At 36.2% G+C, this 25,708-nt stretch overlaps 1 protein-coding gene across 1 annotated transcript in view; it reads right to left on the bottom strand.

Moving 5' to 3' along the window:
• The window catches only part of LOC124775336 (sodium-independent sulfate anion transporter-like), a 62,596-nt gene that overhangs the window by 22,151 nt on the left and 14,737 nt on the right, over window positions 1-25,708 (bottom strand). Inside the window, exons 3-7 of the mRNA XM_047250168.1 lie at window positions 25,007-25,227; window positions 23,566-23,743; window positions 23,291-23,467; window positions 10,232-10,393; window positions 2,791-2,931 (exon numbers count right to left, since the gene is read on the bottom strand). Of these exons, the coding sequence (XP_047106124.1) occupies window positions 2,791-2,931; window positions 10,232-10,393; window positions 23,291-23,467; window positions 23,566-23,743; window positions 25,007-25,227 (879 nt within the window). The remainder of the gene's footprint in view (window positions 1-2,790; window positions 2,932-10,231; window positions 10,394-23,290; window positions 23,468-23,565; window positions 23,744-25,006; window positions 25,228-25,708) is intronic.

Raw genomic sequence — 25,708 nt, 5'->3', positions numbered from 1 at the left:
TTGAGGTATCCACCCTGGTTATCACCTGCTCACCTATTTTCACTACTATTTCTTCATCTTTGAATGATGTGTGGAACTGAACATAGTTTGTTTTGGTGTAATTTAAAGAAAGACCATTAATATTAAACCAGTACACTGTTTCACTTAAAACCTTATTTGCTGTTTCCTCAAGTTTATGTACTGAATTATCAATAAGTAGTGTAGCGTCATCAGCTAAATGGTGAATCTACAATGTTCCTTACAGAGAGTCATATCATTTATAAAGATAATAAAAAGTAGGGGGCGCAGAACTGGGTCTTGGGGCATTTCACATGTGATGGTACCCCATTCTGAAGATAATGAAACTGCATTTTGACTATCCACTACAACTTCTGTTTCCTGTTTGATAGGTACGAGTCATGCCATTTCTCTGATGAACCACTTATATTGACATGTGCAGCTTTTTGTAAAAGAATCTGGTGACTGACACAGTCAAATGCTTTTGTTAGGTCACAAAAAATCCCAACCACCTTTAGTTTTTTGTTGATAGATTCCAAAACTTTGCGAACAAATGCAAATATTGCATCTTCTCTTGACAAATCTTTCTGAAATCCAGACTGACTTTTCCTGAGGATATTTTGATCCCTGAGATGCTTAACTATCCTGGCATGCATTAGTTTCTCTAAAACCTTTGAAAACCTGTCAGTAGTGATACTGGCCAATAGTTAGCAGCACCCATCTTATCTCCCTTCTTGTACAACAGTTTTACAACTGCATACTTAAGCCTCTCAGGAACTATTCCTTGCTTAAGTAATGCATCAAAAATGTGGCGAAGGACTTTACTTACATGGCTGCAGCAGTATTTTAATAATTTTTTAGAAATATTGTCAATCCCAGTGGAATTTTTACTTTTCAGACGTTTAATTACTCTTTCAATTTCTTGAACAGTGACTGTTGTTACCTTCATGTGTTGTACTGAGGTAGGCACTCTGGCTTTCAAAAGGTTGATGGCTTGGTTCATGGAGTCTTGTAAACCCTTTTTTTTGTTAATGTTAAAAATGTTTGTTTAATGTGTCTGCAACTATTTTCGGATTGCTGACAAGATGACCCTCATTTTTTATTTGGATATTTTCACTACAAACTGCAGTTTTCCTTGTTTCCTTCTTTACAAAATCCCAAAAAGTTTTTACTTTATTGCTCAAGTAATCTATTTCTGTCTTCAAGCTCATGTTCTTTGCTGCTCATATGGTCTTATTCATAACTTTATTGTAGAGTTTATAGTGCATATTCCTACTGGGATCATTTGATCTGTTGGCCACTGCACATAGTTCTCTTCTTGTTTTACAAGGAATTTTGATGCTCTTAGTAATCCATGGCTTGTTTCCAGATTTTAACAGGTTTTCTCTCACTGCCTTTTTTGGAAAGGTTTCTTCAAAGAGACTTGTAACTTTATTGATAAATATATTAAATTTTGCGTTAACATCAATTGCGGGCATACACAGAACTTAATATGTTGTGTCTCTTTTAGTAACAATGACAATTCTCACTACTATCATAGCTCCAATGAAAGAAAAATACGTCACTGAAATGTAGACTAATTTGAAACACAATTATGTGAACCTTTGAAACCCTAGGATATTGTCAGCATTAACTATATCTGACATATTGAAGAATAAGTATATGCTCTATGTACAGTGCTCCTATTGTAATGATGTTAACATTTGGAGCCAATAATACAGTCTCACAGTAGAATTTACTTTTCTTTATAAAAGCTTTTATTCTTGTCTCACAGTGCTTGTTTCTGTCCCCTCTGATTTACTAGATAGTCGGTATATAAAACCCAATGTTTTCAACTGACACATTTTCTTTGTTAACAGATTTCATATTGAGTTTAAGATCATACTATAGCCTGATAAGAGGCACACATATTAATATCAAATGTTGCTTCTCCAGCTTGACTAAACACAGGGAAGTCATTGTGTCAACCACAAGCTGACCCCCTGATCTCGTCCAGAACAAGGCAAATTTATGAATCTTTAGTTAAAGTGCATATTTTGTTCTCAGCAACTTGATTTTCCAGTCATTGCTTTTGTTTTTGTAGTGTCGGCAGACTTGCCAACACTACGCACACTAATTGAAAGAGGCGGCCAAGATGCACGCGCTAACTCACGAAGGATGGAGTGAGGTCTGAAACAGGATACGTAATGAATGCTATAAAGAAAAGTACGTAGCTTCTGGAATACTTAACTTTAATCCATCCTTTGTATACATCGTTCTTGATGAGACATGCTTCATACGATACAAGTAGGACTCTATAGTTTCAGACAATATACTGCTAATGGCGCCTTGCTAGGTCGTAGCCATTGACTTAGCTGAAGGCTATTCTAACTATCTGCTCTGCAAATGAGCGAGGCTTCATCAGTGTGCATCGGTAGCTACGTCGTCCGTACAACTGGGGCGAGTGCTAGTACGTCTCTCTAGACCTGCCGTGTGGTGGCGCTCGGTCTGCTATCACTGAAAGTGGCGACATGCGGGTCCGACATATACTAATGGACCGCGGCCGATTTAAACCTACCACCTAGCAAGTGTGGTGTCTGGCGGTGACACCACAGTTTTCATGACACAGATTTTTATAGTTTTGTATTGGCAAATTTTTAAAATACTGCAGTCAAAGAGGCAGATGGATTTAAGCCCTGGATTTCATTTTTAATCAGACAATTAATTCATCTACACATGATTAAAACTCTTATTGTATGTCTTCCTTTGCACATTGATAAATAAATTAACATATTTTAGCATGTGAATACTTACTCTTTGTCTTCCAGATTGGGACCACAACTTTGACTTCTACCATAAATATCACAGCAGCTATGATTATGGCAGCAAGACTTGATTTTGGTATAAAGTAGAAATAATCAGCAAAAAAAAGAAGAGATAAAATCACCAGAAGTCCTGTGAAGAAAAGAGAAAAAAATGTGGAAGATTGCCATCTTCATTTCACATTTATAAGTTAGTAATGCATCTACATCTACATGATTACTCTGGAATTTACATTTAAGTGCTTGGCAGAGGGTTCTTCGAACCATACTCATACTATCTCTTTACCATTCCACTCCTGAACAGTGCGCAGGAAAAACGAACACCTAAACCTTTCTGTTCGAGCTCTGATTTCTCTTATTTTGTTTTGATGATCATTCCTACCTATGTAGGTTGGGCTCAACAAAATATTTTCACATTTGGAAGAGAAAGTTGGTGACTGAAATTTTGTAAATAGATCTCGCCGCGACGAAAAACATCTTTGCTTTAATGACTTCCATCCCAACTAGCGTATCATATCTGCCACACTCTCTCCCCTATTACATGATAATACAAAATGAGCTGCCCTTTTTTGCACCCTTTCAATGTCCTCCGTCAATCCCATCTGGTAAGGATCCCACACCGCGCAGCAATATTCTAACAGAGGACGAACGAGTGTAGTGTAAGCTGTCTCTTTAGTGGACTTGTTGCATCTTCTAAGTGTCCTCCCAACGAAACGCAACCTTTGGCTCACCTTCCCCACAATATTATCTATGTGATCTTTCCAACTGAAGTTGTTCGTAATTTTAACACCCAGGTACTTAGTTCAATTGACAGCCTTGAGAATTGTACTATTTATCGAGTAATCGAATTCCAACGGATTTCTTTTGTAACTCATGTGGATCACCTCACACTTTTCGTTATTTAGCGTCAACTACCACCTGCCACACCATACAGCAATCTTTTCTAAATGATGACCTTACTAGACGGTAAATTACAGCATCATCGGCGAACAACCTAAGAGAACTGCTCAGATTATCACCCAGGTCAGTTATATAGATCAGGAACAGCAGAGGTCCCAGGACGCTACCCTGGGGATCACCTGATATCACTTCAGTTTTACTTGATGATTTGCTGTCTATTACTACGAACTGCGACCTTCCTGACAGAAATCACGAATCCAGTTGCACAACTGAGATGATACCCCATAGGTCCGCAGCTTGATTAGAAGTCACTTGTGAGGAACGGTGTCAAAAGCTTCCCAAAAATCTAGAAATACGGAATCAACTTGCAGTATATAACACACTGAAACATCTCATTTATTTACAAAACACTATTTTTTAGTATTGAGTTACAATAATGATCAACAGAAGATTGTTAGCGCCATCTTTTAACCTCCCCTGACAATTTTTCTATTTGTCTTAAATACACCTGTAAAAATAATGCAGAACAATACCACATAAGTGTAAATGACACGTTTGTCAATTCAAAAAAAAATAAATAGGCCTACAGAAATGGAAAACTAAGATGTTATTAAGTTAAAAATTGGATTCATTTACTTTGTAACCTGAATGGGATAAGCAAAAATATGCATTGTTTTACTTTGTGGAAATGTTGTCATCACCAGCTATTCGGCAACCACTTCCAAACGACAGTTTCATCCCTACATCTCTATGCATTTTGGTATTTAGCTATTAGGATTGATGTTGCTCCTCTGTTTTAGTTAACATCACCTACCCACCTTTAGATCATCTTCTCATTCTTTTCTTATTTCTAAAATCCAATGAAGAGATTCCATGTACCATCTACAACTTATGTTCTTGACTACCGGTACATGTCTTGATCATCGCCATTATGACTATAATAACATCCTCCACTTCAGTTTGTTCTCCCATCCATGTGCTTATTTTCTTTACTTGCCTATCTGATTATTAGCTTAAACTGCACTAAATACAAAAACTCATTTGGCTCTATAAATACATGGCAGCATAACATCTCTGACTGGAGAAATGGAAGATCACTGTCCCTGAAGTATGGAGAGTTAGTACACTCTCTGTGCTTGAAACGATTACACAAGTTATGTATATTGTGCTCAGAAGTAAACTGTGTGAAAATTATACCTCTATAATGTATGACTATTCTGCTATCACACTGATCGATAGTACCGCACTCCTCCCAGTGGTGACCACGAATTTCTGTGTCACACTGTGATTTTATTGTTAAGTTGAAAATCCGAAGCATCAGTTACACCTCAAGAATACTGAAGTTACAAATACTACAACATCACTGTTTCTTTGGCAACGTTGACAACATCTCTCAACAAGTGCTCATGAATTCCACAAACATTCTGTGTGCAGAATTGCTTAATATCCACTAAAGCTCAGACAGTACCACAGTGCTGAACAACATAGTGACAATGCCTTCATTTTTCGCCACATTTTAGTACCAACCTCACATTGCCACTGATGTCAAGTACCTAATTTACTGAGTGACTTATTGATAAACTTTCCGGATTTGACTCTAAGTGAATCTGTTCCTGGTACTTCAGAGAAAAGTGCAGCAGAGAACAGCAATAAACAATGGCTGCCCACCTCCAGAGCACATGTTAAACTAAGTGCCTCTGACCATTGCATCCGACAGTGCCATTACGGTTGAACACTGGCCTACACCATACCATTCCATTACTCTGTTTCACCATCCATCTGCTAGCAGACCATGTGTTCAAGGTTTGCATCATCTTTCAGTACCAGTGCATTCCTATTTTCCAAATTCAGTTACGACCATTGCCATTAAACGTGAGCTCTGAGAGACAGACTAAGACACCCTTCTGTGCAAGCCATGCCTTGCATCACAGCTGACTCCTTGCAGTCCAGCACTGTGCTTTGCATGTGCATCACTCACACCCAGTACCAAAAACAACTATGGACTCCTTGAACATGTTTTTCACTGTCTCTCCTTGGCAAGATCAGATACTGCTGACTCCCAGTTTGAGTGACATCACATCTGTGTCTGCTACATTGTGAATGACTGTGTGAAATCCATGACATACTGTGCCGGTTGATAATAAATGGCCACACCTTCCTTCTTTATGGTGCCACAACCTCATGTGCAGTCTCATAAACATTTTACACCATCTCAGACATCTAACATTGGGAGAATCATACCTACTGCATTGGCCCGTGAACTTCACTCACATGTGCAGCCATTCTACAAACGGCAACCCAACTTCTACATACATCATCATGTGATGCCAATGCCACCTGTGCCACAACATGAATTGCCTCTTCACGCACCTCCCTATGTGAAGCCACATTTCCCACCCATCTCATGCTCCAACATTCTTGCACCTCCCATGTTTCCTACACCATGCCACGTCCACCTCCTGATGGTGCCTTACAATCAAACCACTGACAGCCATCACAGCATCCACCACTGTCTGAATCTACATTCGTTCTGTGCAGATTCTCTCAAGATGTTTTTTGTCCTCAGTGAGTGTTTGATGTCAGCCAGTGGCATCGTTGGGGATGATGAGAAGTTAGCCACTCTTCTTAACCACCTCAGAGACAGTATGGACCTTATTAGTGACTTGTTTTTGATATTCCAGTTTCTCGTAAATACTAAATGGCTCAGACATTACTTGTACAATAACTAACACACACACCTGAATAGTAGCTACACCTTGTCATGAATGAGACTACTTTGGGCAATAGCATGCTGTCTTTGGTCTGGTGCCACCTGTAAGCTCTAATTGATCCAACACTACTGCCTAATCGTGTGCTATGGACACTTTTGCTCCTAAAACTGCCAGAGAAAATCTAGATAGCAAGATTAGCACATGAGGAGGCACCTCTGGAGTTTAATCTTCAACTCACTGACAGAATGTAGGCACTATTATAACACCACATTCTAATCAACAATCATCAGCCGTACGCTGCCGTCAATACCCAGTGCACCTGCACCAAAACCGATTTTGCACAATCCCGGCTGAGATACCCTAACATTCTGCACAGCCAAGGACTGCCTAACAACTGCTGTACTGACCCGAACTGGTCTGTGCTTCCCGCCTCTACCACCCCGTGTGTCATTCACTGCTCAGGTATACAACAGTCACCTACCATGACAGCTGATTATGACATGTCTTCCATTGCATCCACCATCACACAGCTGTCTACATCACTTCTGACAGACCACATCTCACTGCAGCCTCTTTCTCCTCGTGTGTTTTCTGCACTACAAGGGATGGAGGGGGGATGAGAAGGGTGTGTTTCTCTGTTGTGGTGTATCATCTCTCACTGGAGAAAAGGAAGATTGCTGCTACCGGAGGCAAGAAGAGTTAGTACACCCCATATGATTGTAACAATTACACAAGTGATGTACATTGTGGTCAGTAATAAATAGTGTGGAAATTGTATCTCTGTGGGATGTCACTATTCTTCTGTCCCACCTCCAGTGCCACATTTCCCACAAATCCATTGTTAAAATCTATGATATTCCTTTTAATGTGTCGATAATATATTACTTTAGTCATATTATATCTTGAGTTCTCCAATTTGTTGATGAAGATTATCCACACTACAGACAAACAAGTTGGTCATGGTATGATGCATTTAATCCACATACATTCTTAATTTTCACAGCTTATAAATACGAAGACTTCCTCTATAGTTCCTTACTATAGAATGACTGTTCAGAATGTTTCAGCATCAGCCTCCATTACATGATAATCTAATCCAAAAACACAATACTCTTTAGTACTTATAGTAAAAATGTGGGGACTTAAGTGTCAAGTCATGATTGTGGAGCTTCTCATGGCCTGACTTATTTTATGATTCTGAATTTCCTTTTATTGTGATGACATCAAATGTAAGCTGTCAGTATACCAATGCACTTTACATTAGTAATTGTGTGTTCAGTGGCTATGAGTCCCAGTTATGTTGAAATTGAATAGAAAGCTTTCCAAGAGGCAATGAATCACAGCAAAGTGATAATACATATTCATTTACTATAATTTCATTCACAATTTGAAAAAATAAGCTCACCAGTCATGCCACTGGCCAGCCTTTACAGTTTCAGTTATACCATGTACCCACATTGAAATCACAGTCATGCTGATAATTTTGATCTTTAAGAATGTTTCAGAATCTGCCTCAGGTACATCCCAAAACACAGTATACCCTAATAATTAAAGCAAAAAAAGTGGGTTTAAAAGTGTCAAGTTATGACTGTAAAGCTTCTACTACTCAACTCTTCACCTACCAGTTGAAGTCTTCTTCTGACCTATCAATAACTGCATACTGAGATGATCACTCATAATCCTACCCAATTAATGAATGACTTATTGTATGTTATGATCATTAGATCAAAGTAGTCATCACCATAATTGGTGCTCATGTAAGCACTAGTGGTAGCTAGATAAATGTGGGAGTTGGTCTGCATGAAAAATTATCCCTGCTTATCTCAACTGTGAATCATCATGTATTGAATGCTAGAAGGTATTACCACATAGTCTTTACTTCATTGTAGTGTAGGTAAGAATTTGATAACAAGACAACCATCAGTAAAATAAGAGCAAATGCCATTGCTATGATAATAATTTGCATTGAATAATAGTAGAATATATCCTGGAATGTGCAGTCTTTCACCACTTAAATGAAGCAGTGGTTCTCTGAAGAAATGATGTAGCTGCCATTATATTATTCATACTACTTTTGCCCATATTGTAGGGAAAACATATCTCTAATACTGACATCTCAGATTCAGGTTTTTATTTTTGTGAAGTTCATCAGCTGTGTCTCAAACATAATGTAATTATTTTTTGCATTTTGAATCCTTCAATTAAGTAAGGGGCCAAAATATCAAGGGCAATAGTGTTAGGTAACTGTGATAATACGATTTTTCATGTGGAATTCCTGGGAAAACCGGCTGCCCACACAGTAGATTTACAAGCTCTTGCTCCCTGTATCTGCTGCTTCCCCTGCTGCTTCCCCTGAGTGTTTCACATATGATGCCTGTGCTCAGTCTGGGACTTTCCTGCCCATATGATTGATTGTATGGGTGTTTTCCCTTGAGTTTTTTGTCAGGTTTTCATTTTCTATGGTATACACAAAGGATCAATGAGTGTTTCTTGTGTTGAACTAAGTAAAAACAAAATCTTGTGTGGAATGTCAGCTTGCATTCATACGAAAATTTGCTAGCATGTGCATTCCCAGTGGTTTAATGAGTGCAGATTAGTGAAGAAATTTAGAGACTGGATTCATATTAGACAAGCAGAGGTCTAGAGAACTCAGTGTTTTAATTGAGAATTAATTAGATGAGGTATGAGAGGTCTCAGAAAGAAGCCTAAGAAAATCATTGTACAATTTAGCACTTCAGACCTGTGCGTCAGTAGCATCTCCTCACCGCACTGTACACAAACTCAACACTGAAACCGTGCAAAGTAACAGTAGTGCATTGGCTGGCTAACTCAGATGCTGTTACTTGACATCACTATTGCAACTAGCTGTTACAGTTTGTGCAGGATGGGGAGGTTGATCCTGAAATGCTCTTTTTTCTGATGAGACATGGCAGTATTTGTCAGGGTACGTAAAGTCATGGAACAATCAATGTTGGAGCTTTGAATGTCCTCATCAGTTACAGCAATCGCCTCTGCATTGTGCAGTTAGTTCAAGACAAATTATGGGACCTATCTTTTTTCATGAAACAGTAACTTCTGATAGGTGTGTGAATAACAGACTGAATACTTTGTTTAGAGAACTAGCACCTAATGAAGAGATCTATGATTATTTTATACAAGGCAATGCAAGACCACATACTGACAGTGCTCTGTTATGTTAATATGAAGTGTTTTTGGTGATAGGATAGTTGGTTGGCCTCCTCATTCTCTAGATGTAATACTATGTAATTTTTATCTTTGGGGAATGTTAAATGATAAGGTATATGCAAACAATCTCCATATAGTCGAAGACAGGATTTGGCTAGTCATTTTCCAAATTTCAAGAGCCAAAATTCAGCGAGTGTTTCATAATGTGTTGAGACGGTGTTCTTTCCACAGAGGAACATCATTTTGAGCAACTGCCTTAAATAAATGTAAGCTTAATTCAATCAGATTGTATCATAATTTTCACCCAGTTCAGGGGAAGTGCAAGCAGCCATCTTATGACAGGTGCTAGTGGCCAACAGCCAGTAAATTTGCTATTTGAGCTGTGGGCCTACCTCAGGCATCATATGTGAAACACTTATTATATAAAATCTGACTAACACACAAAAAAATAAATAAATAAAATAAAAATGTTACTAGAATAAATAAATAAATAAACAAATTACTGAAATGAAAGATAACAAAATGGAAGAAAGTAAACAGCTGTAAAATCTTCGCTGTGACTTCTATGGAGCATTTTATACATCTGCTGAATAGGTTTTGGTCACAATGTATCATTTGAATTTAAAGCACAATCACCTGTGTAAAGCCCTCCAAGTGTTGTCCTGACTCCACTGGAATTGTTAACAGCACTACGAGCTAGAGCTCCAGTTCCTGGGAAACCTTGGACAAATGAGTTACCAATATTGGAAATACCAATGGCAAGTAGTTCTTGTGTGGCATCTGTGGGGTTACCATTAGCTGAAAAATAAAACAGACTAACCTAACAGTGTTGTTATTTAAATTCATTTAGTTGTTTATGTTAACACATGTGAACAGTAAGTACTACAGACTAAATGTTTAAATTTTATTCTTTTAAAAATGTTTGAGAAATAATGACTGAGGATATAGAAATTTAAAGAAAAAGTGTATTGCCAAATGCTTTCAATAATTTTCACCATATATCAGGAAACATGTAACAACTGCTTCCTTAAATTTCTGAATATGTAACAAATGCAAGTAGCAATATCCATTGCTGTAAAAAAGAAAATGTTAATTGGCACAGTGATTATAGAGCCCACAATTTTCATTTTGGAGAAGTGGGATTTAAATTCCCAACTGAACATCCAGATTTAGGTTTTCCATAGATTCCTGAATCAATCATGCCAAATGCCAGGATGGTTCCTTTGAAAAGGACATGGCCAACTTCCTTCCCTATATTTGTTCTGTAGGATCATGTGATTCATACCTAATGATAAAAGCACAGAGCTTTCGCCGTTCTTGTTTGTGCCTGACCATTGAAATTTAAATTTTCAATGGTTTCCATAAATCAGCCAAGACATGTGCTACAATGTCTCCTCTGAAAAGGATGTGGTCATTTTCCTTGTGTGGTCATGTTTCTCTTGGGGTGCTACACCTGCTTTCATGGACACTGCAAGCATGAAATAACTAACTCATATAACTGAATACTAGTAATCATGTGTATAGACTCATGAATGATGATTATTAAAGACAAATGAGAATACCCTCTGAAGTTGTCAGTTGCCTTTCCAAAGAAGAGTGGAGGGTGAACTAATTGGAACTAATGAGAGAAAATGGGCAATAGATAATTACAGGGCAAACATACTTTTGTGACTGTTGGAGTGTGACTGATTTAGTGGAAACATAATTTAATAATTATTTTTCAATCTTCAGCTTTTTGCTTAGTCTTTTCTTTCTTTTGCATCTTTTCATCTTCTGTAAGCTTTTTCTTCAGCTGGTCTTTGTTGCTGTCCATCTTCTTTCCCACTTACAGTCTTTCCTCTTCATTTTTTTTTTTAACTTACTGATCACCTTGTCTCTCTCTTGTAAGTTATTATGTACATATTTACTACGTCATCAAAATCTTCAGAAACTGATCCAGTCATTTGAAAGGCATCAATCATGTCACAAACAGTTGCTAGATGTATCCCAACGTTGTCAAAATGGGGCCTGGCTACCAGCAGTAGACTTACAAACAACTCAAGATATCAGCTGTGTAGAAGTGCCCTTAAGAAGACAATCTGGACCCTCATCTTTACTGCCCAGGGTTAGCAAAAGTAGTCTTCTGTTCTTATATATTAATATACAGTCTTTAAGAAAGAAGTTGGAAGAATTGCAGTACTAGTTAGAAACTTCTAACTGTGGTATACTTAGTGTAAATGAGCACTGGCTATATTCATCAGAAATTGACCTCAATATTCCATTTGGTTACTCCTTAGCTAGTAGTTACTGCAGATCAACAATTGGACATGGGGGTATTGCAATATATATTAAGAATGAACTAAATCTACAATACTTTACTATTGCTGTCACAGACCTGTGCATAGACACCATCTTTGAGGCTGCAGTTGTACATATAACTAAACATAATATTATTGTTGCATCTGTATATCGCACACCATCTTCTAATGAATAAGAATTTATGGTAAATTTAAAAAAACCGTTAGTCTTACTAACTGGAGTAAATGTGCAAGATGGCGACGAGTATAGTGATGCATAGTGAACGAGTGAATAAAAGTTACTGTTCTGTCGTAAAAAAGGAATCCTGTGAAAACTGTAAAAGTGAAATCGAAAAACTAAACGAACGCATTTCAAGTTTACAAAAAGTTGTAGATGTTCTAAGACGTGAGATTGCGCATATAACTAATGAAAACTGTGAGCTGAAGAAGTTGCGCCATATTCTAAATGATAAAACAATAAAGCCACAAAACGGGAACCTGGTGAGTTATGAGAAGCGGAAAGGAAGCGATAGACAGGCATCAAAGGCAGCAAATGAAATTATAATTACAGATAAAAACAGGTACAGTGTTCTGTCGAATAGTAGTGATGCCTGCAATAAGGATATGCAAAACGCTAGTGAAGTGATGCAAGACAGTGAAACAACGTCCGAGTGGATAAAAGTGTCGCTAAAAGGTAATCTCTTGTCCACTAAAAGAATAACAAACTCCGTAAAATCTGTCACATTTTGTGATAAAAACAAATACGACGTTTTGCAACAAAGTGAAAATACAAATAACCAAAAACCGACGTGTGTGACAAAGAAGAAAGAATCAAAAGTCGACGTTTTTGGAGACAGTCACACCAAAGGAATTTCTCAAGAACTGCAAGTAAATAGTAAATCAACGACAGTCACAGGCATGGTTAAACCAGGTGCTGGTTTCAAAGAAGTGACGAAAAACATCGTAAAATATAACTATGACAAGCAGGACAGTGTTGTAATCTGCGCAGGAGCTAAAGACATTTACGAAAACAATGCTATGAAAATGTATAAACAGCTCTTGAGTCGTTTGCTAGTACTGTCAAATACAAACATTTTACTGGTGAACTTTACCCACAGGCATGATTTACCTGAATGGTCATGTGTGAATAAGGAAATTCACAGAATTAATGCGAAACTTAAAAGTAGTTGTAGGCTATTCAGCAATGTGAGATTAATTGACTCAAGCACACTTGACAGAGAATGTTTTCCAAAACATGGGCTTCACCTTAACAGAAATGGAAAGGCCAGGTTAGGAAACTTAATAAGGGAAGCAATTAAATGCAATTACAAAGTGACAGCCACTGAACTGGGATGGTATAAATCTCCAATAGCAGAAACACCAGCAAAAACAGGAGCAGCACGCAAATGGACCATCCAAAATACAGTAGCAACAGAGGAACCTACTACTGAACCAACATTAGCAGCAGCAGAACTAACAACAGAAGCAATAGTTACAGCATCAAAAACCAACCAACCAGAATCATTAGCATTCACAGCAACATCAGAAGCAGTAGTTCCAACATCAATAACCAAGCAATCAGAATCACTGGCATTCACTGCAACAGCACACAGCAGCAGCAGTGGTAATAGGAGCAGTCATCACACCAGAAGAAAGCAGCCACCCTTGAGAAGCCAGGATTTTTGCTGGGGCAAAGCAGTGAACAACAGCACATAACAGGGAAAGAGATAAATGCTTGCAAGCAGAGAATTTACAACAAGGATTTTTGGTACCCGGCCTCAGTTACAAGACTAACATAAGGCAGATACCTTCAGATACACCAACTTCCAAGTCTAACTGGCAACAGACTCACCTCCACTGTCATCAACAGAAGAATAACCATGCCACCAGCTCATCTAAAGGATTTTTTAGCATCAGGTCTAAAGGGAAAGGCACCACCAAGATAAGTGAAAACAAATGCCTAACAGTGTTTCACCAAAACATTCAAGCCATAAAGAACAAAGCACAACAGCTAGAAGTAGAATTGGAAAATTTTGATAGCCAAATTTTGTGTATCACTGAACACTGGTGCAAAGGGAAGGAAACTGAACACATTGCATTAGCCTCATTTGACCGTGCATGTTACTATAGCAGAATCTCAATGAATGGTGGAGGTTCATGTATCTATGTAAAAAAAGGTATGTCATTTAAAGTTAGATATGATCTTTTAGATCTAAGTGAGGACAAATATTTTGAACTTTCCGCTGTTGAAATAATAGGACCTGGCATAGCAAAAAAATTAGTCATATTTTGTGTGTACCGCTCTCCCAGTGGAGACATTAATATATTCTTCTCAAAACTGAATCAAAGCTTGGACAAGGTTTCTGGACCAAAAGCAAATGTAATTACCTGTGGTGACTTAAACATTAATATGATGAAGCCTGACAAGGCTAGCAACATATATGTGAATATTCTAAGCTGTTTATTTATTTATTTATTTTATTTATTTATTTATTATCATCCCAATGATCACATTTGTGATATAGGATTTGTCAGGGTACATTTTAACAACTATATAATATCTTTACAAAATTTGTATCTGTGCTGAATTCATACTAATCTATCTTATGTTTAATACAATATAAAACTAATAAGTGTTTTTATAACATAATTTATTATGCACTGATGTAATTTCATTTGTCACATTAACTTAAACATATATTTTATACAGTTGCGCAGAGATATTCACTTATGCTGTAATAGCATTTGTCAAGCATGTGGTTCTTTAGAACAGTTTTAAATTTATCCTCATTTTCCAGCTCTTTGATATGTTTTGGTAGCGCATTAAAAAGTTTGATGCCTTGATTACATACATGTTTCTGGCTTCGGGTCCTTGTTACGGCTTGTATGTGGAGATCTTTACATTGCCGTGTATCGTAATTATGGAAGTCTGTATTGGTTTTCATTTTGTCCCGATTTATTTTGATCACCAACAGACATTTCAGAATGTATAATGATGGAATTGTTAAAATTTCCAATGCTTTAAAAAGGGGCCTACAATGTGTTTGAGGTGGGCTATGGGTCATTATCCGAATAGCACGTTTTTGCAATTTGAAAATCTCATTTAGACGACAATTTGTTTTTCCCCAGAATACTATCCCATAGGATGCAATGGACTGAAAATAGCCAAAATATACTAATCTGGTACAGTCATTACTACAAACTCTTGAAATTATTCTAAGCACAAAACATGCTGAATTTAGTTTTAGTGCTAAGTTCACCACATGGTCCTTCCAATTAATCTTCTCATCAATGTGCATACCCAGGAGTTTTGCACACTGTACTCTTTCAAGTTGTTTGCCCTCCATGGTGGGATTTAGGTCGTCCTGTTCACTTATTTTTCCATATTGCACATAATTAGTTTTTTTGCATTCAGTGTTAGCTTGTTAGCACTAAACCATTTTTGTATATCTTGTAGGACATGGTCCACAGTACTGTGCAATGACTGCTTCATATCACTAACTATTAAACTAGTATCATCAGCAAATAACATGATTCTAGCTTTTCTCTCTGACGCCTGAATATCTTTAATGTAAATGAGGAACAGCAAGGGGCCTAATACACTTCCTTGAGATACTCCTACTGTGACCTCCCTTGGATCTGATCTTAGTTTAATTTTTTGATTAATATTTGGTGCTGTAATGTCAACCACCTGCATCCTCTTTTCCAGATAAGACTCAAACCACTTTTTTATCGGTCCTCTGATACCTATAGCTTCAAGCTTTTTCAAAAGTATGCTGTGGTCAACAGTGTCAAATGCTTTTGACAAATCTAGATTTATCCCAACTACACTATTTCCCTCTTCCAATTTAGTGATTATTTCTTTTGTGTATTCTAGTACAGCTGTTTCAGTACTTCTCCCAGCTTGAAATCCATGCTGATTACTGTTTATCAGATTGTGCATATTAAGATAATGTGTGACTCTATATTTCATTAGTATCTCTAAAACTTTAGAGAGAGTTGGGAGGAGTGAGACAGGTCTGTAGTTTTCTATTTTAAGTTTATCACCCTTTTTCAACAGGGGAATGACTTTAGAAATTTTCAGTTTTTGTGGAAACACGCCCTCAGTCATTGACAAGTTTGCTATGTGCGTCAATGGTTTCGCTATCTGATTAGCTGTTTTCTTTACTAATATTATTGGCACCTCATCTACTCCAGCTGACATCTTGGACTTCAGACTTTTAATCACTTTTAAAACTTCTTTTTCGTTTGTTGGAACTGCCATCATACTGCTGGCTGCCTTGGGTGCTTCCATCTTAATCTGCTCCCCAAGATTCCTGCTTAATGTCTGGGGTACATTTAAAAAGTAATTATTTATATAATTAGGCATGGCATATATATCTACCATTTTATTCTCCTCATCTTTTAGAATAATTTCCTTGTCTTTGGTAGGTACCCCGGTTTCTTTTCTCACAATTTCCCATGCTATTTTAGTTTTATTTCTGGACTGTTTTATTTCCATATTATTACTTAATAACTTTGCATTTGCAATTACTCTGCGGTATATTTTCCTATACCTCTTTACATATTCTATAAAATCAATATTTGTACACTCCCTCAACTCTGAATTCAGTTTTTTCATGTTTTCACATGATTTCTTAATTCCAAGAGTCATCCAAGAACTTGACTTTATGTATCCAGTAGACTTGACTCTGGTCAGTTTCTTTGGAAAATACATCTCAAAGTTCATCATGTAAATCGATGCAAATCTCCCTTGTTAATTGTCCAACTAGAATAACGAAAGAATTCTCCTCATCTATAGATCATGTAGCTACAGATATTGATAGTAAAAAATGTTATATTGTTGTACAAAACCTGGGCCTATCAGACCACCTCTGCCAGATCTTAAAAACTAACATTCATATAGAAACTCCTCCAAAACTTTGTACATACAAAAGAATGTTTTCCAAATCAGCCCTGTATCAGTTTAAATCCCAGCTATAATATGAAGATTGGAGGGAAGTCTATGCAGAAACCAATGCAAATCAGAAATTTATCAAGTTCATGCCAATTTTTAAACTCAGATTTGAAGAGATGTTTCCCAAAACTCTTTATCAAATTAAAACTACAAAGAGAAATCAATGGGCGACTACAGGTATCAAAAACTCCTCATAAACTCTTAGATATCTCAACTCCATAAAAAATAATCAATCTAACCCAGAAGTTCTGCAATTCGACAAATGTACAGGAAAATATACAGAAAGGTGTTTCTAGCCGCAAAAAAACTTTCAAACAACAAAATATTACTTGAAGCTGAAAACAAGAGCAAAGCAGCCTGAAACATCGTCAAACAGGAAACATCTAACTCTGCTAAAAAGGACCTCAATTCACATACTAAAAACAAAGATGTACCAGTAGGTAACCCTAAAAAAATAGCTGATTTTGCAAACTCATATTTCAGTAGTATTGCAAAAAAATTACAGCAGAAATTTCCAGATACGTATGATTTACCTACTCAGAACCAGCCAACAAACTCAATGGTGCTCTTGCCAACTACAGGAAGGGAAGTGTCACTAGTAGTACACCAACTAAAAAATAAAACTTCAGTAGAACTTGATGAAATCCCAGTCTGCATAATTAAAGATTATATAGACTCCATAAAGGGCCCATTAACAGACATAATTAATGAAACTTTCGAATCTGGATACTTTCCGGAGTACCTAAAACAAGCAAAAGTTATACCTATCCTTAAAAACGGAGATGTGGAAAATGTAGAGAACTACAGGCCGATCTCTATACTGTCTATCATTTCTAAAATAATAGAAATACTAGTCAAAAAGAGACTGCTAAATTACCTGAATAAATATAATCTTCTTTCCAATGACCAATTTGGTTTTAGGCCCGGAAAAGGCACACAATCTGCTATAGCACAGTTCACTAAAGTAATTTTAGAAGCACTGGACAAAGGTGAAAATGTAAGTGGTATCTTTTTAGACTTGTCCAAGGCCTTTGATACAGTTGACCACAAAATCTTACTTCATAAATTAGGGCAAATAGGAATAAAAGGTGTGACAAAGAAGTGGTTCAAATCATTCTTGGAAAACAGAGTTCAACGAGTTGAGATATCACAAGTTTCAAACAATTCCCTTATAAAACACCTGTCTGACCCAGAAGATGTGAATATAGGCGTCCCACAGGGAAGTGTATTAGGCCCAATATTGTTTCTTATATACATTAACGACTTCCCACAAAGTATCAGACATGGAGAAAAAATACTTTTTGCTGATGACAGCAACATAGTAATAACAGGTGAAAATCCAACACAACTGTCAGAAAGAGGAAACGAGGCTCTCAATGATGTCCACAACTGGTCATTAAAAAATAAAGTAATCCTAAATGTAAAGAAAACTAACTATATTAACTTCCAACTGAACTAAAAACACAATGCCACTAGAATAAAAGTTAATAATAATGACTTAGAATGTGTAACAATTACCAAATTCTTAGGGATGAATGTAGACAGCCAACTGAAATGGACAAACCATGTCAACATTTTGGCAAAGAAATTATCCACAGCATGCTATGCTCTTATTATCCTTGCACTGGTATGCAATAATACCTGTCTTAAAATAACGTATTACGGATATCTACACTCAGTCCTCAGCTATGGGATCATGTTTTGGGGAACAAGTGCCAGTAACATACAAACTGTGTTCAAAGTAGAAAAAAGAGCCATAAGGATAGTAACAAACAGCAACAACAGGGCCCACTGACTAGAATTATTTAGAAAGCTAGGCATTCTAACTGTTTCTTGTGAGTATATCTTTCAGAACATAATGTTCGTTAAGAAAAATCTCAACATGTACAACACAAACAGCCTAATGCATGACCATGAAACAAGAGCTTGTCACCACCTCCATCTAGATAGAAAGAACAAGGCAAAGACACAAAAAAGTATATTTTATAATGGGATAAAACTGTATAACAAATTACCACAAGAAACTAATGGAATAAATGAGCCCCTCACTTTCAGACAAAAGCTTAAAACCTTTTTAGAAAGTAAAAGTTGTTATATGGTAAAAGAATATTTAACATAGATGTAGATTATTAGCAACATATGACATTATCACCAAAATATTATGTAATTGTAAATGTGTGTATGACTAGTTATAAAAACTACACAAAATGTGAGAAACCTGTTTCATTGTAAATGTAAATGTGTGCTCATGTGTTGTAAAGTGACGACATCCATACAATATTTATTGTTCCACGGATGAATAAATAAATAAATAAAATAAATAAACTAAGCCTAAATATAAATATCAAAGAATCTTAATTTTTGGTGATATTAATATGGATATCAGGGTACAGAGTCATATCATATTGGAATTCTTGGATAGCCTAAGAGCTTTTGATTGCTATTGTCTAAATGACAAGCCTACAAGATATAATGCATGCTTAGACAATACAGGAAGTAATATCCATGAAAATAATGTTGAAATTGGAGTAGTCAAGTTAGGCTTAGCTGACCATGATGGCCTATGGATTACAGTTCCAGTCAGCATTCCAGATGAACAACACAAAACTGTTAGACCTATGAGTGAATGCAACATAAGAGAGTTTAGAACTAGATTAAGGTCAGTTAACTGGAATGACATCTTATACAAAGATATGTGTGTGTGAATAAGACAAGAAAATTATTTATAGAGGAAATTGCAAGAATATTTGATGAGTGTTGTCCCAGATTAGTAAAAAGATAGAATAATAACCAAGCTCATAAACCACAGAGACTAAATAATTGGTTTACACCATACCTCAACAGCTTCAGGATTATGCTTCTTATGTTTAAGGACAGATCTCATAACAGCAATGAGTACAAAGAGGTACATTAGAATAAGAAAAATTTATAGATCTGAAATAAGTTTGGCAAAACATAGGGTGAATGATAACTATATTCTTGAATCCAGAAACAGCTGTAAAGCTGCCTGGGAAGTAATTAAAAGTGAAATAAATAGACCAACAACTCAACTAGCTATACCCATAGCCCCAGATATCTTAAACTCACACTTTGTTAACTTCAGTTGACAACAAGATTTGTCTCCCCTCAACGCCATGCTTGATGCTAAAACTCTTTTAGGTTCAAATAAGTATGTAGTCCATAAATTCTGCTGGGCAACAGTAACTGAAAATAATGTTAGCAAAGCAATAGGCAAACTAAGTAGTTCCAGAGCAGAGGACTTCTATGGTCTGTCAAACTTTGTCATAAAGAAGATGTCAAGTGATCTTCTGCCCCCTCTAACCACTCTCATTAACCGTATATTACAGCAAGGGATTTCCCCTGACTGTTTGAAAATAGCAGTAACTATTCCCATATTTAAGAAAGGAGATAAATCAAATCCAAGTAACTATCGTCCTATCTCATTAATCCCAATAATATCTAAAATAATCGAAGACTGTGTTCACCAACAAACAATCACTATTTTGAGAGGAATAATTTGTTAAGTAACTTACCGTATGGATTCAGGTCTAAACTATCCACAGTTAAAGCAGTTGAAAATATTGTTAGTGATATATATGATGGCTTTGAAAATAAATTAATCTCATGTGCTACTCTCCTAGACCTGAGTGAAGCATTTGACAATGTATCTCATAGTACTTTGATCATGAAATTAAGACACTACGGCATGGAAGAGGACACCCTGAAATTATTAAAATCCTACAGAGTACAATTTGTTAGTATAAATGGGCAGCTGTCAAATCCACAAACAATAAAAAGAGGTGTGCCACAGGGCTCCATACTTGGGCCCTTTCTGTTTGTAGTGTATGTTAATGATATGCCACAGTATTTACCCTGTAAAACAGTCCTCTATGCAGACGATACAACTTTTATCAATTCAGGACAGACTCTTGAATCTGTACGAGAAAAAAATAATATAATATTTGAAAAATCAGTTCATTGGTTTAGTCCAAACTCCCTATTCATAAATGAAACAAAAACTGAGGAAATATTCTTTAATTTGAAGGTATCAAACAAAGAAAATAAGTCTGTTAAACTGCTAGGAATGATGATTGACCAGAAACTTAGCTGGGATAAACATGTCACTTATGTCTGTTCTAAACTTGCATGTGCTATGTTCCTACTTTATAAGCTTAGGAGTAATGTCAGCCAAAACTTACTGCTGCATTCATATTTTGCTTATGTCCACCCCCATCTTTCATAGGGTATTCTGCTCTGGGGAAATTCTCCCAATTAAATATCAATTTTCAGATGGCAAAAAAAAGCTCTTCGATGTATAGTGGGTTTATCTCCTAGGGATACATGCAGGGAACATTTCAAAAAACTTAACATCATGACAGTTTCTTGTTTGTACATCTATTATTGCTTGCTACACGTAAAAGAAAACATAGCTCAATATCCCCTTAGGTCATCTGTTCACACCCACAATACAAGACGAAACCACACAATTGATCTGCCATACTCTAGACTGTCTAAGATACGTAATAGTTATAAATATGTAGGCCTCGAACTGTTTAATATGCTCCCTAAAATTGTACAAACAGTATCTAAAAGTAAATTTAAGACAACATTGGGTCAATGGCTCAAAGGTAAAGCATTTTACTCAGTTGATGAATTAAATGATTGTAATATGGCAGATTTGCTGTTTTAACATAGAGAAAGGGACCTCTGCCTGTAGTAGGACCTAAATTTGTATCAATAGCTTAGGATAATGACATAGTGTTGTCAACGTGTATATGATAATGAAATAGTGTCATCAACATGAATACTCCCTGCTTAATATAAATCTGTATAATGTTTTCCTTTTTATTGTAAAATTAATAATATATAAAATTACAAATGTGTGCTATTGTACTACACTAAATTTCATATGATTTATATATACATTGTTATGAGAATATAACCATCTTTATACTGTAATTGAACTTATTGACGAAGCCCATTGTATAAGAAAATACTGAACAGCTAATAAAGATTCTTATTCTTATTCTTACAAAAACTTGTTTGTCAATATTATAGTGTTGAGTACCTGGGATATCTTTTACTCTAAGTTTTGACATACCGGAGGTGTTTTTTTTTTTTTTCTTTTTTACATTTTTTCATAATTAAGGTGATGAGAGGTATTGCCATATTCTGGACAAATATATATAGCACACAAATGACTGTTTCATCTCAGAGACAATATTATGAAAAGGATAGATTGCTACACATCATATAGAGGAAACACTGAGTAGCAGACAGGTACAACAAAAAGATCACTATACGTTTAAGTTCTAGGCCAAAAAGCCTTCTTCAACACTACAAAACACAAACACATTCGTGCAAGCACAGCTCAGACACACATAAGCACTGCCTCTGGCCACCAAGACCAAACTGCAATTGCAGTCCAGCCTCAGTAGCCAGAGACAATGGTCATGTGTGTGTGTGTGTGTGTGTGTGTGTGTGTGTGTGTGTGTGTGTGTGTGTGTGTGTGTGTGTGTGTGTTTTGTTTGTGTGAATGTGAGTGTGTTTTCTACTTTAGAAAGGCAGCTTTTGGCCAAAAGGTTAAATGCTTAACAGTCTTTTTGCTGTACATGTCTTGGACTCAACATCTCCTCTGCATAGTGAGTAGCAATCTATCCTTTTCATAACACTGTTGTTATTGCATCCTGAATGTTCCATAGTTTAAATTTTATTTCATCCTAAAGATGTTACATGATTTTCTGGTTCAGGTTTGGGACTTGAAATGTGTCACCCAACAAGATGGCCTAATTTTCTTCAACCCATCAAGGAGATGGTTGTTGCATTGTGGCAAGTAACATTATTCCATTGATACATAAATTTGGTACTGAAAAAAAGTAGTGGTCCATACCCAAACCAAGAAGAAGAATTTCAGACAGTCAAACACCATTCACCAAATTCAGTGTTACCACAACATATTGCAGAAAATGCCTTCCACAATATATTTTACAATCATGAACAATACATTAGACTCATGTACATTAATACAAACTTCCTGCTCCACTGTAACTAGCTCAGCACTCTGTATTAACACATTCTGACAGAAAAAGAATCTACAGTGTTGATGCACACTGTGTGATATTGGACACTCTTGGCTGCATTACCTGGTGTTATTGAGAATAGGCATTATCTATTGGTGGTGTTTGTTGTCTGTCCCTTCACTCTGACATTCCATGTCTTTCTTGAGAAAGAATACTACTTAATACTACAATAGTTCTGTCTCTACCAACCTCTTCCTTCTTTTGTTAGATGAAGAAACCTAATATGCTGCATGTTAGTGATATTATTGCTTCTGTTCATGTATATCTGTTGTCACAACTTAAGCAAAAGTTTTCTCTGTCATAATGTAACTCAAAGGCCTTTCAGTACAGCTGAAGAAAAGGGTAAAATCAAATAATATTGTGTAACAAAACCTGAACTTACAGAATGCCTTGCAGACAGCAATATTTTCCAGTAGTGCTACAAGAGGTACAACAAAAATTCCAGATCCAAGGTTTGAACACATGTCAACAAATGAATATTTGACTGTGGAATTTGCTGTCTCTAAAGTCACAGTAAATGGTGGTAACTGAAAAGGTGGAAGTCCAGGAGGTATGGGACCTAAAGAAAAAGGAAATTCACATATTAGTCAAAGTCACAAACAGTTATTATTAGTACTCTAGAACTGAACATTAATATTTCTGAATTTAAAACCAAACCTATTAGGTTAAGAGGTGAATCTCCTGAGAGTGATAGCTGATGTCCTATGATACCACATATAACCATGAGGATAGCATTGCGAGAAGTCCCAATAAGCCAGATAGCTTTATTTAGAATCCTGTGGGTGGTTGTCTTCCTTTCATCTTCTTTTGGTCCTATTTTAAAATTCGCCAGTACCTGTAACAATCAAATTTGTCCATAAGTGATGATTAATGTAAAGCACTAAAAATAAGAATCTGAGAGCTCGATTTGTTCATACACATCCTGCCATTTGCTTTGTTCAGGTGCACAGTAAAAAGGTCATTGCAATGGCAAGAGCAGTGTACCATGTGTGGTGTACCATGTAGGATTCCAGCCAGTAGTGTCATTCTGCCACATCTGTCTGCAACTTGTACTTCAGGATAGTTGCAGATCATTTAGCAGTGATTTTGTCATTAATTTAGAGTAAATGTGGCAAATATAATATGAAGAACTGACAACAACAGTTTTCTTAGCATCAAACTCTGCTGTATTAATGTTAGATGGGAAAAAAGATGTTTTCTTAAGATACTGAATTACATATGCAACCATACAATACTATTGTTAATCAGATTACATTTCTTTTTATGCACAAAATGAAAGTATTGTCACATTCTGCTATTTGAGAAACTCATTTTTAAAGAATATTATCTCCCAAACATGTTTCAACGTGTTAGTGCCATCATCAGTAGGTTAATATTTATTTTTTTAAAGTGCTTGCATCAGCACTGATTACCCAACATTATACAAAGGGCATTAAAAAGTTTTGCACAAAAGATATCATTCTCCTCCTGCAAATAAATAAATAAAATAAAATAAAAAATAAAATAATATAAAATAAAATAAATTAGAGACGACTTTGCAAAACTTTTTGAATGCCCTTTGTATATACAATGAAGTGACAATCTGTCATGTTTTTAGCTGTGATACCAAATTATCTAGCAAAACAAGAAATAAATATGCTTCTCACTTATTTTTATATTCAAATTATATGACAATTTCCTGCACACTATTTGGAAAATAACTTGTTCATTCATGCATGAGCATTTTTCCAGTGGTGTTATGGAGATGACAAGACATATTTGAGCTGTTGTAAAAGTGTTTGTATTTACTAAGCAAAATGGTTTTTTGCCTTGTTTCAGAAAACTTAATTATTTTTTTACTATACAAGTGTCAGGTTACAAGCTCATTTTCCATTACATAACTGAATCAGGAAAATGACCTACAACCCATAACCGAGGTCTTACAAAACTAATGAAGTTTTGTGAAACAACACAAAAAATTAATTTGCTTGACTGACACAAAATGCAACATTTCAGAGAGAAGTAACATTGAATCAATTGAAATAATAAATGTCCGGGCTTTGCTAATAGTGGAATCACACTACAGTTCCTATTATTTGATCACAAGGTAACAACTCACCCTCATCAATAGTAGCACCACAATGCAAACTGTACCCAAAACACTATCATAGAGTTTTGTGTTATGCATGTTGTGGAAAAGACTTCCCCATACTTCAATGAAAGTACTGCCTTCTGCTGTGATTCCCAACAGATCCTTCATCTGTGATGTTACAATCATGAGAGCAGCTGCTGATGTGAAACCTGATGACACTGGTCCAGATATGAAGTCAATAACGAAACCTACAAAAACAAAATGAAACAATATTTTAATCCTCTGCTAATCCATGATCCAGAATTCTATTTTTATATTGGGGATGCGTGATTATTATATTATTTATACTATATTTTTATTGCACATTATCTGTGTAAACCTTGCATCTCAGCTACCTGTGAGTGGATAAAATGTAATTCTGTATAGCATTGTTCACAGGGTTCAGCCACCTAGTTCTGAAAATCTTTCTTTATTCACACTTACTGGACTCTTTCATTTTCAAGTGTAGATGTATCATGAGTCCAAACTCTTTCCAGCTGGCAGGAATCATTTTGTTATGGAAGTCTACTTAATCAACTTGGTCTATGATAGGGTAGAGGTACAGAGGAGTGTGCTAGTGGTAGCACTGCCACCATGTTTCCTAAACTTGTGTGAATTTCATGACTGTGTGCCAATTTCAGGTTCCCAACTGTGCGGTCTAGATGAAACAACTGTAAGGACATTTTTATG

This window comes from Schistocerca piceifrons, chromosome 2, assembly GCF_021461385.2.
Source record: "Schistocerca piceifrons isolate TAMUIC-IGC-003096 chromosome 2, iqSchPice1.1, whole genome shotgun sequence".
In the NCBI taxonomy this organism is placed as follows: Eukaryota; Metazoa; Arthropoda; class Insecta; order Orthoptera; family Acrididae; genus Schistocerca; species Schistocerca piceifrons.
The sequence above is the reverse complement of the archived record's forward strand: the minus strand, read 5'-3'. Positions and strand labels throughout refer to the sequence as shown.